This window comes from Mustela nivalis, assembly GCF_964662115.1.
Source record: "Mustela nivalis genome assembly, chromosome: 12".
In the NCBI taxonomy this organism is placed as follows: domain Eukaryota; kingdom Metazoa; phylum Chordata; class Mammalia; order Carnivora; family Mustelidae; genus Mustela; species Mustela nivalis.
Genome location: NC_139031.1, coordinates 44,571,047 through 44,585,236, shown reverse-complemented (window position 1 = coordinate 44,585,236; position 14,190 = coordinate 44,571,047). Strand labels below are relative to the sequence as shown.

The window sequence follows — 14,190 nt, the reverse complement described above, 5'->3', positions numbered from 1 at the left end:
CGATCCCCAGGACACTGGGATCATTACCTGAGCCAAAGGCAGATCAGATGCTTAACGATGGAGCTACCCGGGCACCCCTAAGAGAACCTATTCTTTAGCTACTTCCTCCACTAGTAAGAATTGTGTAAGAGATAATACCAATGTCCATACAGTTTTCAGTGGCAGAAAACTCTTTTATTAAGATGCAGGTTCTAGGGATGCCTGGGTGGCCCAGTCGGCTCAGGCCATGATCCCAGCGTCCTGGAATTGAATCCCACATCGGGCTCCTTGCTCCGCAGGGAGCCTGCTTCTCCTCTGCCTCTGCCTGCCACTCTGCCTGCCTGTACTCTCTCTATCTCTCTGACAAATAAATAAACAAAATTAAAAAAAAAAAAAAAAGATGCAGGTTCTGTACTGAGTTACCATGAATTCTTGTCTAGTCAAATTCCCCTGGTTTTGGCCTTTGTGTAATTTTTTTACAAAAAATTGTGGATTAATTGATTCTGCAAGGTAGCACATACTTTATTACAACTTGTGAGAGTATAATCTGGTTGATGTCTTTTTCTTGTGGGAAGGTAGAGCTTGGGGTGGGGGTGGGGAAGGTGGAGATAGATTTGAGGAAGGATTTTCTCTGGCCTACATTATTATCCACTGTGGATACATCATTATATATATGGGAGCTTCCATCTTTCAGATACACAGATAAAAGCTTGATATATTATATATAGAGGGGAGCATCTTAGAACATAAAGTTTATGTATTAATTTGTATGAAAATGACAAACTGGCTTGGCATTTGTTAACTTAGGACTTCTGGCCACGTAGACAAATTTGCTGACTTCATGGTGAAAGATGTAAAAAATGGAGAGTGTTTTCGTGCTGACCATCTATTAAAAGGTATGGTTTTTCATCTTGGATAAATATTCTTCTAAGTAAAATCGATCAAAACAGAGGGGTGAGGGCGCCTGGGTGGCTCAGTGGGTTAAGCCGCTGCCTTCGGCTCAGGTCATGATCTCAGGGTCCTGGGATCGAGTCCCACATCGGGCTCTCTGCTCAGCAGGGAGCCTGCTTCCTTCTCTCTCTCTCTCTGCCTGCCTCTCAGTGTATTTGTAATTTCTCTCTGTCAAATAAATAAATAAAATCTTTAAAAAAAAAAAAACAAAAAACAGAGGGGTGAGATTAAATTTTTCTCATGTCTTTTTTGGAGGGGCATAACATCTAAAGAGGAAGGTGCACAGATCTTGTCATATAGTCAGACCTCATTTTATTGTACTCCACCTTCCTGTGCTGTGCAGATATTGGCCAACCCCGGGTCAGGCAGTGGAAAGACAGTGCTGTTTTTCCAACAGCTTTTTTTGCTTTGTCTCTCGCACATTTTGGTAATTCTTGCAATATTTCAAAAACTTTTTTGTTATTATTTTATTTTTTATAGTAATCAGTAATTAGGATTCTGAGAGCTCAGGTGATGGTTAGCATTTTTTAGCAATAAAATTTTAACTTAATTTTTAAAATATTCTATTTTTATGAAGATTTTATTTATTTACTTGTCAGAGAGACACACAGTGAGAGAGGGAACACAAAGATGGGAAGTGGGAGAGAAAGAAACAGGCTTTCTTCTGTGCAGGGAGTCTGATGCAGGGCTTGATCCCAGAACCCTGGGATCATGACTTGAGCTGAAGGCAGATGTTTAACAACTGAGCCACCCCAGTGAGAGAGGGAACACAAAGATGGGAAGTGGGAGAGAAAGAAACAGGCTTTCTTCTGTGCAGGGAGTCTGATGCAGGGCTTGATCCCAGAACCCTGGGATCATGACTTGAGCTGAAGGCAGATGTTTAACAACTGAGCCACCCAGGTGCCCCAATTTTAAAAATATTTTAATTGAGGTATACTTTTTTTAAAAAAAGATACAATGCTATTGTATATTTAATAGAATACAATATGGGGCAAACAACTTTTATATGCACTGGGAAACCAGAACATTCATTTGACTTGCTTTAGTGCAGTATTTGCTATATTGTGGTGGTTTGGAACTGAAGGTACACCTGTACAGCTTGAGTCCCTTATTTAACAAAAAGAAGTTCTATATGATAATTAGAAATTCTAAGTCAGCAAAAGGATCAAGACATTATCATTATTTTCCCTGTAAAATCAGCCATGGGATTTGTATTAAATGAGAACATTATCCTTGGATTCATTTTTTTTTACCTGTCCAGAAACTCAAAGTGCGTTGTCCTTTTACCCATTGATTGAAATTGACATGTACCAACACTGTTCTTGTAGCTCACTTACAGAAATTGATGTCTGATAAGAAGTGTTCTGCTGAGAAGAAATCAGAGATGGAAAGTGTCTTGGCTCAGGTGAGTACTTTAGAGATGTTATTACAGCAACTCAGGTAGGTACTGTCTTTCTTACAGTGTTTGATGACTATTGAATTCCACATTGTGCTGACCCAGGCCACGATTGTAAGGAAGTGGAGTTTCCCTTCTGTTTCTCTTTGGTATTTTTATTTTCTTCTCTTTCTACCTTTTGTGGCTAACACTTTATTTTAGCCCAAACTAGCAATTCACTGTAAATAGGCATGGAATGGGTTCTATCTCCTTGGAAACCAATTTTCTGGATTTAATAGCAAAAACCAGAGAAGTGGCTAAGGATGAATAGTGTTCAGTTTTGATAATGGAGATTTGGGGGCAGATATCCTTGTGAAAACTATCTCATCAGCCACTTGATCTGCTTCTGGTTGCGCTGTCCTTGACTACATGCTGTTATTCTTAGAACCTGATATGCAGGGCCCTGCCTTTCCTATAGACTCAATGTTTTATAATTTCTATTTAAGTTGGCAAAGTTTAGGTAAGACTTAAGAAAGACCATGGAGGGCGCCTGGGTGGGCTCAGTGTGTTAAAGCCTCTGCCTTCAGCTCAGGTCATGATCCCAGGGTCCTGGGATCAAGCCCCACATCGGCCTCTCTGCTCAGCAGGGAGCCTGCTTCCCTTCCTTTCTCTCTGCCTGCCTCATTGCCTACTTGTGATCTCTGTCTGTCAAATAAAGAAATAAAATATTAAAAAAAAAAAAAAAAAAAGAAAGAAAGACCATGGAGATAATCTGTTCTGACTTTTACCAAGTGCAGGAATATCTGCTATATCAGAAGTTGTTCTTATCCCTTTTCCAGGTCACAGATCACTTTAAAAATACTACGAAAATGGTACCTCTTTTGCTCAGGAAGATGCACATGTCTGTGTGTGTATGTTGCTGATCTCTCACCTTACGTATCCATTTAAGCAAAATACCTTTCTCCAACACCGTGCTTGATCATGAGGTCCACCAAGGCTCACCTCTTAAATTTTATTTACTTTCTTGGGCAAAACTATACAGACATACACAGAAACCAGTACATTTATACATATTTTCTATACATTAATATATAAATATGTGAGGCTGAATGTAGGAATCCCTACCTTTTTTCATTTTCTCATGAACATTTACTGGATACTTTTGCAGTGCTGCCTTGTTTTCTAAAAATATGCTGGTTTTTCTCTGTGGTATCTAGCTTTCTAACGGTAGCTCACAAATTTTCTCCTTCCTCATTTAAATTAAAAGAAAATCTTAATTTGGCTGTTGACTCATCTGCCAATTTATTTTAGTTCTTGTGAGGTATGTTTTATCCTTTGCTTGAAGCTCATTGCTTTAGTTTTATTGTTCATGAGTTAATAAATCAGTTTTTGGATTTTGACTCCATTATAGCCAAACATTCATTTCTTATTTCCTTTCTTTCCCAAAGGCATGACCTTTATTAGAAAGAAGAAATGAAAAGCACTTCTAATTACCCCCCAAGTTACTATTTCCCATTTTGAATGTTAGACTTACAAAGCTTTTGTATGTGTCTTTGATCTTAACAGTTTCATTCATTTCCAAGTCAGTTGTCAGAGCAGGAAGTAATTAGTTGATTCATTAAGTCATTTATAGTTTGAACCCTGACTTTCTGTCTTATATTCATGGTGTTAGAAGGGCAGTCTGTTTTTTTCATTTTGGTTTTTTTGTTTGTTTGTTTGTTTGTTTGTTTTAAGAGAAAATGGGTGAATTGTGTTGGTGAGGGGAGGGCAGAAGGAGAGGGAGAAAGAGAATCTTAAGCACACTCCACTCCCAGTGTGGGGCCCAGTGCAGGATCCCAAAACAAGGTTCGGTCTCACAACCCTGAGATCATGACCTGAGCCAAAATCAGGAGTTGGATGCTTAATGAGCTGAACCACCCAGGCACCCCAGAGAGCAGTCTGTTTTTTGGTTTGCTATTTTAGATATACATACAAGCTGCTGTCCGTGTAACATTCAGTGAAAAGTTGGGACCTGTGGTTTAGTACTCAGAAATGGCCCCGGTGAATTCATGGCCAAAGGCCCATCTGTTTACTTGAGCGAATAATCGCTTTCTCTACCTGTTAGCGTCTGTGACTCCTTTTCAGCTTTATGCAGCGTTGTAGTTCCTTTAAAAGGAACTGATTCACCCTCTGTGGTAAGAAGAGCTTTATTCCTGTTATGTGGATTCAGTAGCTCAGAACTGTTTTTCTTCTCTGTCCATTTTTGTTGACGCACCTGTGCATGGATCAGCTTTTAAGTCAAATTTAACTTTTTTGTTAGGAAGAATTCAAAACATATACAAATAGAAAATAATATAATGAATACTAATGTACCCATGAACCTGCTACAATGTTATCAGATTTTGTTGAATCCATTCCCTGCTTTCCTACCTTCTCCAGAATTATTTTGAAGTACATCTAAAACATCATTTTAATTACATTATCTTAAATGTTAACCACTTTTTTTGTTTGTTTGAATTGGGCTCCAGATAAAGTCCATATTTTGTGAGTGGTTGATATATTTCTTAAATCTCTTCCAGTCTTTATCTCTAATTTGCCTTATATTTTCATTTAAAAAATTTTTTAAAAATTGAAACATTTGTTTCCTAGTATTTTCTACTCCATGGATTTGGCTCATTACTTTATTTTGGTGATATTTCACATGTTCCTCTGTTTCTATATTACTTATAATTTGGTAGTTCAACCTAAAGGCCCAGTTGGATATTTTGGCAAGACACTTAGTGGTGTCGTGTATGCTATGTGCCAGGCCCTTTTAAGTACTTTACATAATTAACCTTCATAGTACCTCTTCATAGTGAAGTGGGTGCTGTTTCCCTATTTCACAGATGAGCAAATTGAGGCTCAGAGAAGTTAGATAAGAACTTAATCTTGAGTCACACAATCTGTAAGTGGTAGAATTGGGCAGTTTACCCAGGTTTTTCTGACTCCAGAGCCTCAGTTCTTATGGTCCTGAGTTGATTTATCTAATTAATTCTACTAGGAGATTTCTTTTTTTAAGTTTTGAACATTCTTCAGTATCAGATGGTTTGTCATAGTCATTTGAAATTTTAAATTGGAAGTCACATCATTTGAGGGTTTCACGTTGGTTATCAATATATAAAATGTGCAATACACTAGAACAAGCAGAGATGAATAAGAAACAGTTTCTACCTTCACGAGCTTAATATCTAGTGGCCAAGAAAAGTTATATGCACAATTTAATAGGGAAGTGTACCTGACTCTTAAATATGCAAAGTGGTAAAATGCAACTTGAAAACTTGTTTATGGGGCGCCTAGGTGGCTCAGTTGGTTAAGCGTCTGCCTTAGGCTCAGGGCATGATTCTAGATCCTGTGATCGAGTCCCACATTGGGCTCCCTGCTCAGAGGGGAGTCTGCTTCTCCGTTTGCCTCCCACTCCCCCTGCTTGTGGTCTATATATCTCTCTCTCTCTGACAAATAAATAAAATCTATTAAGAAAAAAAACCCAATGTAATTTATATGATTTCAGATTCTTACCAATCTGTAACTATCATAATTGAACCAGAGATACTTTTCTTTATCTTTCCTTGTGAAATGGTGAATTTGTTAGTTTAGGTCAGTTCCAGAAAAGTACTCCATTTTTATAGAATGGTAAATGATAAATTGATAAATGGAAAGTGAACTGGTTATGATTTTAATTTGGGTTTTTTGAAAGTTAGATTAACTTTGACGTTCTTATTCTGGGTGACTTTTAATGGTAGATGGGTTTTATGTATGTAATACTTCTATGCTGTGTTTTTTTCTCAATCTTTTATGTTAATTGTTTTCTTTATGTATCCTTTAGCTTGATAACTATGGCCAGCAGGAACTTGGGGATCTTTTTGTGAACTATAATGTAAAATCCCCCATTACTGGAAATGATCTCTCCCCTCCAGTATCTTTTAACTTAATGTTCAAAACCTTCATTGGGCCTGGAGGAAACATGCCTGGGTATGTATCACTTACTCTTTATGTAATGAAGTTACTAAAATTGTTGTAATAAAAAGTAAACATCAAATCAGCCATGAAGGAAAATTTTTGAAAAATGGTATGTAGAAAGTACAGATAAACATTTTAAGGAGAAATAATAACAGACATATTCTTAAATTTATTTCTTCTAATCTTTCTGAATATATATATATGTGTGTGTGTGTGTGTGTGTGTGTGTGTGTGTATTTTTAGTGTATGTGATCATTTTTTTGCCAGAAAATAAATAGAAGTCTGTGATCATCATATCTTGTGGTGAAAGCTGTACAGGGTAGAGATAGTTGAGGAATGGTTTTGTAAGTCATTGAACTTATTGCCAAAGGAGACTTAGAAACCATTTAGTCTAGATCAGTACTATCCAATAGAACTTTCTGCAGTGGTATAAATGTTTGGTAATCTGTTTTGTCCAGTATAGTAGCCACTAGCCACATGTGGCTATTGAGCACTTGAAATGGCATTAGTGCTTCTGAGGAACTGAACTTTAAAATGTATTTAATTTTAATTAATTTAAATTTAGACATTTGACTAGTGGCCTACCATACAGAACAACATAGGTTTGGTGTTATTTAAAAGATGTGGTTTTCACAGTAAAAAAAGCTGAACAATTTACAATATGACCCAGAGCTAGAATTTGTAGATATAGATTCCTTCTCAGTGTTAACAAACTTAGTTATTTCATAACTTCAGATGTTTTTCTTATGGTCTCATTTTAGATAATCGAGGGTAGGCTTTTGTTAGATGAAGTGAGATAGATTATGTTTCCTAAAGTAGAATAATAAAAATTAATTGTGACAGAATGTACGACTAGAATTATTTTAGTCACACACTGTGTTGACTTGGGATATTTTATGGAAAGAGGCCAAAGGTGAGCCTTTCATTTTGGCAGTACATACAGAGAGTCATTAAATGGGCCAGGCCCTCTGACCTGTCATCATACTCTTGGGAGTTTATCTGAGCAGATAATTCAAAAGGAAAGGAAGCTATGAAGGTGTATTTATCAAGAGCATATAAATTAAAAGTAGAAATAACCTATTTATCCAAAAATTTGAGGTGATTAGTTAATTAAAGTAGATCATTTTAGTAGGATACACTGCAACTATTAAATATGAAATATTTTTATGATTATTTAGAAAATGGAAAAAATAAAGAATACATAATTTTACACATTCTGCTTCTAAATCATGCACATAGAAGCTCCTGGCTGGCTCAGATGGTGGAGCATGCAACTCTTGATCTTGGGCTCATGAGTTCAGGCCCCATGTTGGGCATCGAGTCTACTTAAAAATAAATAAATGAAATTTAAAAGTCTTACAGCTTTAAAAAAAAAATGTATATAAACTGTAGTTACACTTCTTTTGGATGAAATCTGGAAAGGACCTTCAGAATGAGGTGTTGGTATATTAGAGTGAGAAGAGGGTACATTATATTTTATCTTTTCCTTGATTTAAAGTTCTTTTCATAAAACATTTATGTGAGGTAGGCCCTCGGAAAAGCTTTCTTAACTGATGTTTTTGCAGAGAATATTTTCTGTAAAATTGAGAAGAGGAGAATGGCTATCATGGTGTATTTGCTTAGCTGTATCTTTAAAACATGGAGAGAAAGAGAAGAAACGTGTGGCTGGAAATGTGGAATACCACAGAGGAGAAAATGATAGGAAAAACCTGCCATTTGCCTGGCCTGGTGTGATAACTATGATGAATGAGCTCTAATGCTGAGTGTAAGGCCATACTGGCTTCTTTGTAGCCACACAGTTACACTCTAATAGGTGGGTTAATAGGCATATACTTAGGCAGAGTCTTCTTCTCAAAAGGATCTGAATTGTTGTCTGCCAGCACGTTAATGATTTATCGGGTTTTAGGGACAATAAGAGAGAGGTGGCATTGACTCACTGGACTGATAAAATAGAATGACATTTCTGATAGTAGTATTGCCATACCAGTTGCTTGATACATTCTCTAACACTTGCTTGAGTATGTTTGGTACCAAGGAAAATGTCTCCTCTTCTTACTCCTTTGCTTTAGAGCATATATGCACTGCTTTGTATGAAAATAGTATACTTAGCACTTTCAGGATTTGTATCTAGAATTTCAGATTTTTGGAAAACTTAATTTCCTTCCTTCTAACAGACTGATTTATTTAAATTTATAGGTACTTGAGACCAGAAACCGCACAGGGTATTTTCCTGAATTTCAAGAGACTTTTGGAGTTCAACCAAGGAAAGTTGCCTTTTGCTGCTGCCCAGATCGGAAATTCTTTTAGAAATGAGATCTCCCCTCGATCTGGACTGATCAGAGTCAGGTACTGCCCGTATTGTTCTTCCAGTAAAATTTGTGAATGAGCTAAGCATTGAATAGGAAAGGGAAGCTTGCTATGTTGAAACAGTTCTGCTTCCTTCTTACATGACCATGTCTTTAGTTTTGTCCTCCAAAAGATGATGTTAATGTTTGTAATCTCTGGGACATCAGGTAGTTGTGAGTAACTAATGGGAACTTAAAAGGAAAGGAAGGAAGGTGAAGAATAGATCATGTTTCTCACCTGCTCCAAAATGATCTTCCCCCTTTGTTTGTCATATATTTAGAGGATGGCAGGATCTTGATTGTCTAAACCAAGGCATTTTTCTGGCAGTGGTGATGTATGTAAGTGTAGGGTGAGGTGGGGACGAGGTGACGGTTAGGAGGGGAGTGTCATCTGGGGTGTCCAGGGCAAACAGCAGCACTGGAGTGGGCTGCGGGTATTTCTGGCCAGTTGACATTCCTCCAGATACTTGGGGTGCCTCTGTGACAGGCCAGCTAGCAGGCTTGCTTCTGTCTACTCTAGTCTGCTCACTTGTCTCTATTCTAATAATCTCCTTTTGCCAGATAAGTACAGGCATACGGGGGAGGGCATATTGGCACTTAAGTTTTCTTTAGAAACTTACTGTGATTTTAAGCTTTTTGTGATTTCTGTGTTTTCTTACTGATATCATCTCTTGGCATTATAAATTCCATATAAAAAATAAGATACGTACGTAAACTTAACTATCTTAGACTCCAGAAGGATTTTCCACAGCCCCACCACCCCACCCATCTCCTCTCTTTTCTTACTCACTATAATTACAGACTTTAGTCATAGCATATCCCAACCACTGACTCTACATCAAAGCACCCAAAGCACCTGCCTAATCTTGTCAGTCCCCCTGACACCCACTGTGGAAACATCCCATATACTGACCAAACTGTTGCTTCAGGCCTATGATTGGCTCAGCCTTCTGGTCGAGAAAGTGGGGACTGCACGAGGAAGGGGCTTGCACAAAACAGTTTCCCTTTGGGCCTCCATGCGGGAAGAAGAAGTGGTCAGAAACTTTAGCCAGCTATAATAACAATGAAAACTTGTAGGCTTGAGTCTGTTTTACTTCCTGGCTCCTGGGTTTTTCTGTCTCTCTTTTTCCTTTTGTTTTTTGGCTTTCCATCTTTTCCAGTAGTATCTTCAAGCATGATTTCAAAATACTGAGGAAGCCCGGTAAGACTGACTTTGTGTAAAGTCAGTGTTTTGGAGAGGATTTATATAATGTCAAGTAGCACTTGGAAGTTATAAAAGGACCACAAAGTAAGGCAAAACCTGTGGCCTATGGAATGGAAAGTGGTAAATCGAAAAAGTAGCTCAGAGCTGAGGAGGGATTAGGAGTAAGCTGGTGAAAGGTCCATGGGGTTCCTTGGTCATTTTTATTTTGGACACTTTTACTTTAAAGCACCCTGTCTGGATTCTGGCTGGAATCCAGAATTTGTTATATGCATCTGTAAGGTCCCGACTAGAAATCCACTCATTCTTCCATAAGCCAGTATCCGCATGGCTTTTGTTCCTTGGATAGGGCTAGGATTTGTTTAGTGTTGTGATGTCTTCTTGATGGCATGGGGTTATCAGGTGATTAGTCTTTGCATGGCTGTGATTTCTTCTATTTAGGTTGAGAGTATTAGACGGTTCATCTGTAATTAAAAAATAAATATTTTTATTGTGATTGGCTGGTTCTGTCTCCTAGACTATAGGTTATTATAGTTCTCCACGGTCCAGGTACGGTCTCTGAACTCAAAGACAAGAGACTATTGGTAGCATCACTGTTAGAGTTGATTTCTATCGCCTGTCTGTGAGCTGGGATTATTTGACAGAACAGATGGAAAGACTTTGGCAGCAGATTATTTTGGGATTCTGGCAGAATATTTTGATACACTTTGCATTTTAGATGTTCTCTTGCTGTCCGCCAAGCTATAAGATATGTGAGGACAGACATTTTGCTTCTTTGTCTCTGTCCTGTTTCTGTGCACATGGAGGATGTTTGATAGTGGTTGAAAGAAAAGATATAGGTGCCTTAGGACCAAGTAAGAAATACTATTAAAAAATAAAGTTCAAAAATCAGAGCTCTTTTGCAATGCATTTCACGTATTTTTAGGGCACATTTAAGCAATTTTTCATTACTTCTGAAACATCTGAGATAATCATGGAAATGCACTAGTAAATGTGTGTGGGGGAGGTGTTTAAAGAAGAGAGACTTGATTTTGACTCATAAAATTAACTTAAAACACTTTTCCCCCAGTAGCTACTTAATTGCCATTCAGAGAGGTCTCTTTGGGAAACCATTACTAAATGCATATTTATTTCATCATTATGCAGTTAGCTTGATGCTAGCCTGTTCAGTTCATGTCTTATGTCCTCTGCCTTGAATAACACTTTATTCAAGAAGCTATTACTCTAAAGAAGCCAGCTGTATGGTGCCATTATCAGTCATTTACTTGCTCAGAGCAATAAAAAGAAAGAAACCAAACTACTATAAAAGCTGAAGAATAATTTCACTTCACTTTTAATTTCCCATCCTTTGAAAAGGAAATACTGGGAACTTCATTTAGTATATATATATAAAGACTTGCTAGTGGTCCAAGGAAAACCACTTTATTTGGAAGTCGCTATTCAGGATCTCATTTCTTTTTTGTGTCTGACGTTCCCTTAAGTTTTCCTAATTTTAAAAACTATCAGTCTGTTCTTTAAAAATTATTTTCCAATGAAAATAATCTTTTGTTGTTATGGCTAGTATGGAGAGAAACACAGATGGATAGTAGTTAAGGTAATAGAAACAGATTTTATTCAAGACTGTTGCAATAGGGGAAAAGGGACCTCAGTATAGAATAGGGCTCAGTTTTGAATACAGCAGGGGCAAAAGAGGATTTATAGCCAAGGCATGGGGTGAAGGGCGTCAGTGGCTAGAAAACTACTAAAAGGGACCATCAGGGGCAGGGCAAGAGGGATTCTGGCCAAGCCAACCTAATGGGTTCTTGCTGGAGATAGGCCAGGGTAAACAGACACCAACTGGGGGATGGTAGTGGATGACAAACCCAAAAAAGAGAGCAGAAGTGATCACATAGCAAGGGTTGGGGTAGAGGGTTCTAGTTAAACTGACTTATCAGGGTTCTTACTAAAACCGGATTTTATAAAGAAGTATACAGATGGGCCTACGAGGAGGTTCAGAAAACTGACTAAAATTAGGGCAAGCAAAGAATCTTTATCATTAGACAGAAGTTAATATTTGAGAGAAGTTTGATTGTATTTATTTATTTAAATTACTATTCAAGTGAGCTGTAAAGTTTTCATTAATATGCTTAAGAATAATAGCCACCCAGACAAACTTAATCTAACTTCTTTTTTTTTTCCTTGCCATTCTCTTAGGAAACAATTTTCTGGTTTATTGATAAGAGATTCCTGTCGCCTGAGGGCCTGTATCATTGCAGAGTAAAGTTGAAAATAAGGGCCCTGTTAATTTTTATAGTTAAGTATGCAACTTTTATCCCTTACATTTTTTTTCTTCCAGAGAATTCACAATGGCAGAAATCGAGCACTTTGTAGATCCCAGTGAAAAGGACCATCCCAAGTTTCAGAATGTGGCAGACCTCCACCTTTATTTATATTCAGCAAAAGCCCAAGTCAGCGGACAGTCTGCTCGAAAAATGCGTCTAGGAGATGCTGTTGAACAGGTAAGATTCCATAGGTAACTTTATTTAGGTTATTCCAGCTTAGGGTCTGCAGCACTTAGGAAATTCTGTGTACTGGATGACAAAATATTTATTTTAGCAGTCATTTTATTGTTTATATAGTATTTGCTTTTTATACAGTATTTATCCTACACTGTTATTATAGTGGGAGGAAATTACCTGAACATGCCAATTTGTAGGCCACGGGGCTAACATGAAAAAAATTTAGCAGAGCACTTGGAAAAAAGATCCTGGTCTGAACTGTGCCCTGTCAATCCAACTTTTATCAATATGTACCATTTGGTGGAGACATTTTGACTCACAGAAAGCCAGTCCTCTGGATTTTAATCTTACACAGAACAGTTGGGCTAAAGTCTTGCATAGAATAGAATTTCTCTAATCATTTGTCTAGAAAAGTGAGTGAGTGGAAACTTTATCTAATAGTCTCTGCTGCCTGATAGTGAAATGAATTGCCCCAGGGAACAATGAACTTCCTGCCCCTGAAAATATTTCAGTTGAGGCTGAGTGATGACTTGCCAGCCATTTTGCAGAGAAGGGCTCTGCAGTGGGGCTAGATGATTTCTAAGATCCTTCTGGTACTGGTGTGTGCTCTGGGGTGCACACACTTCAGTGGATAAGGATACATTAAAATCCCTTCAACATGTCTTATTAATTTTGTTAATTCAGAGGAAGTATATCTGCCCTTGTAGGGTCATTATTATGAATGGCATTGCTAGTACTGTAGTACTGAAGTATTGGGCTGAAATTTTGCTGATCCAGTGAGTATGGCAGAAAGATTTTGAATAGCTCTGTTATAATCAGCTTGTTAACTTGGCATTAACCCCTTTAAAAATAGCCACAATCAGATTCTTTGTGTTTGAGATTGTTCTGAAAGCTAGATAAATTAGCTTACCCTGTGTGTCAAATATTTTTCAGTAGAGTATGAATAAATCGAAAGTGGTACATTGGCCTTCAAAAGGATGTGTGTTTTTTGCCTTCCTCTGTGCTTGTTTGCATGTTTGCTTGCTTATTTATTCACTTACTTGTTTATTCATTGATTTTTAGGGTGTGATTAACAACTCAGTATTAGGCTACTTCATTGGCCGCATCTACCTCTACCTCACGAAGGTTGGAGTATCTCCAGATAAACTCCGCTTCCGTCAGCACATGGAGAACGAGATGGCCCACTATGCCTGTGACTGTTGGGATGCCGAGTCTAAAACATCCTATGTAAGGATGTGGAAGGGTCGTTAGCATGTGATCTTCACACTGTTAACATAGGAGGCATGGATTTCAAAATTGCATTTTGTGTGTTTTATGTCAGTGGAACAAAGAGAAAAGAGGTCTTTTCCAAAGCAAAATGGAAAAAGCAGTTGTGCTCTGTCCTCTTATAAGGAAGGGGTTACTTTTGTGTCCCAAGAGCCCTTTGTAGACTTAGATGGCTTTTCCAGAGACTGAGAGTAAGAGAGACAGGGAAGGTCAGTGACAGAGCAGTGCTGGTGTGTACATTCCGGGGATGGGTAGTGTTATGGGTAGTATCCCCAGGTGCAGCTAAGATGGGGTGGCCTCCTTCTTGACAAGGAAGGACCCTAGCAAACGATGGAAATGGTGATAGGGCTGAGTAAAGAAAGACATGGTGCATTTTGTTTAGAGAGCTATTTGATAGGTTTTGGTGATAGACTAGTAGTTCGGATCTCTTGTTTAGGAACTACCTTTTCTCAAATTCTATGTATTTAATAGTAATTCAGAGACATCCTGGCTACCACTTCACTGTACCTTACCACCCGCAGCTCCCAAACATGAACATTCATACTGGAGCTTAGGATTGACAGACATTTGGGTTTAGGAGGGATGCCTGGCTGGCTCAGA

The 14,190-nt window shown here is 38.1% G+C and overlaps 2 protein-coding genes across 2 annotated transcripts in view; both read left to right on the top strand.

Annotated features, from left to right (window-relative positions):
• ZNRF2 (zinc and ring finger 2) overlaps nucleotides 1-14,190 on the top strand; it is a gene marked incomplete at its 5' end in the record, with an annotated part of 380,791 nt that overhangs the window by 298,256 nt on the left and 68,345 nt on the right. The window lies entirely within an intron of this gene.
• GARS1 (glycyl-tRNA synthetase 1) overlaps nucleotides 1-14,190 on the top strand; it is a 45,658-nt gene that overhangs the window by 16,216 nt on the left and 15,252 nt on the right. Inside the window, exons 5-10 of the mRNA XM_082692863.1 lie at nucleotides 787-875; nucleotides 2,259-2,335; nucleotides 6,147-6,292; nucleotides 8,477-8,626; nucleotides 12,162-12,324; nucleotides 13,387-13,551. Coding sequence (XP_082548989.1) covers nucleotides 787-875; nucleotides 2,259-2,335; nucleotides 6,147-6,292; nucleotides 8,477-8,626; nucleotides 12,162-12,324; nucleotides 13,387-13,551 — 790 coding nt within the window. The remainder of the gene's footprint in view (nucleotides 1-786; nucleotides 876-2,258; nucleotides 2,336-6,146; nucleotides 6,293-8,476; nucleotides 8,627-12,161; nucleotides 12,325-13,386; nucleotides 13,552-14,190) is intronic.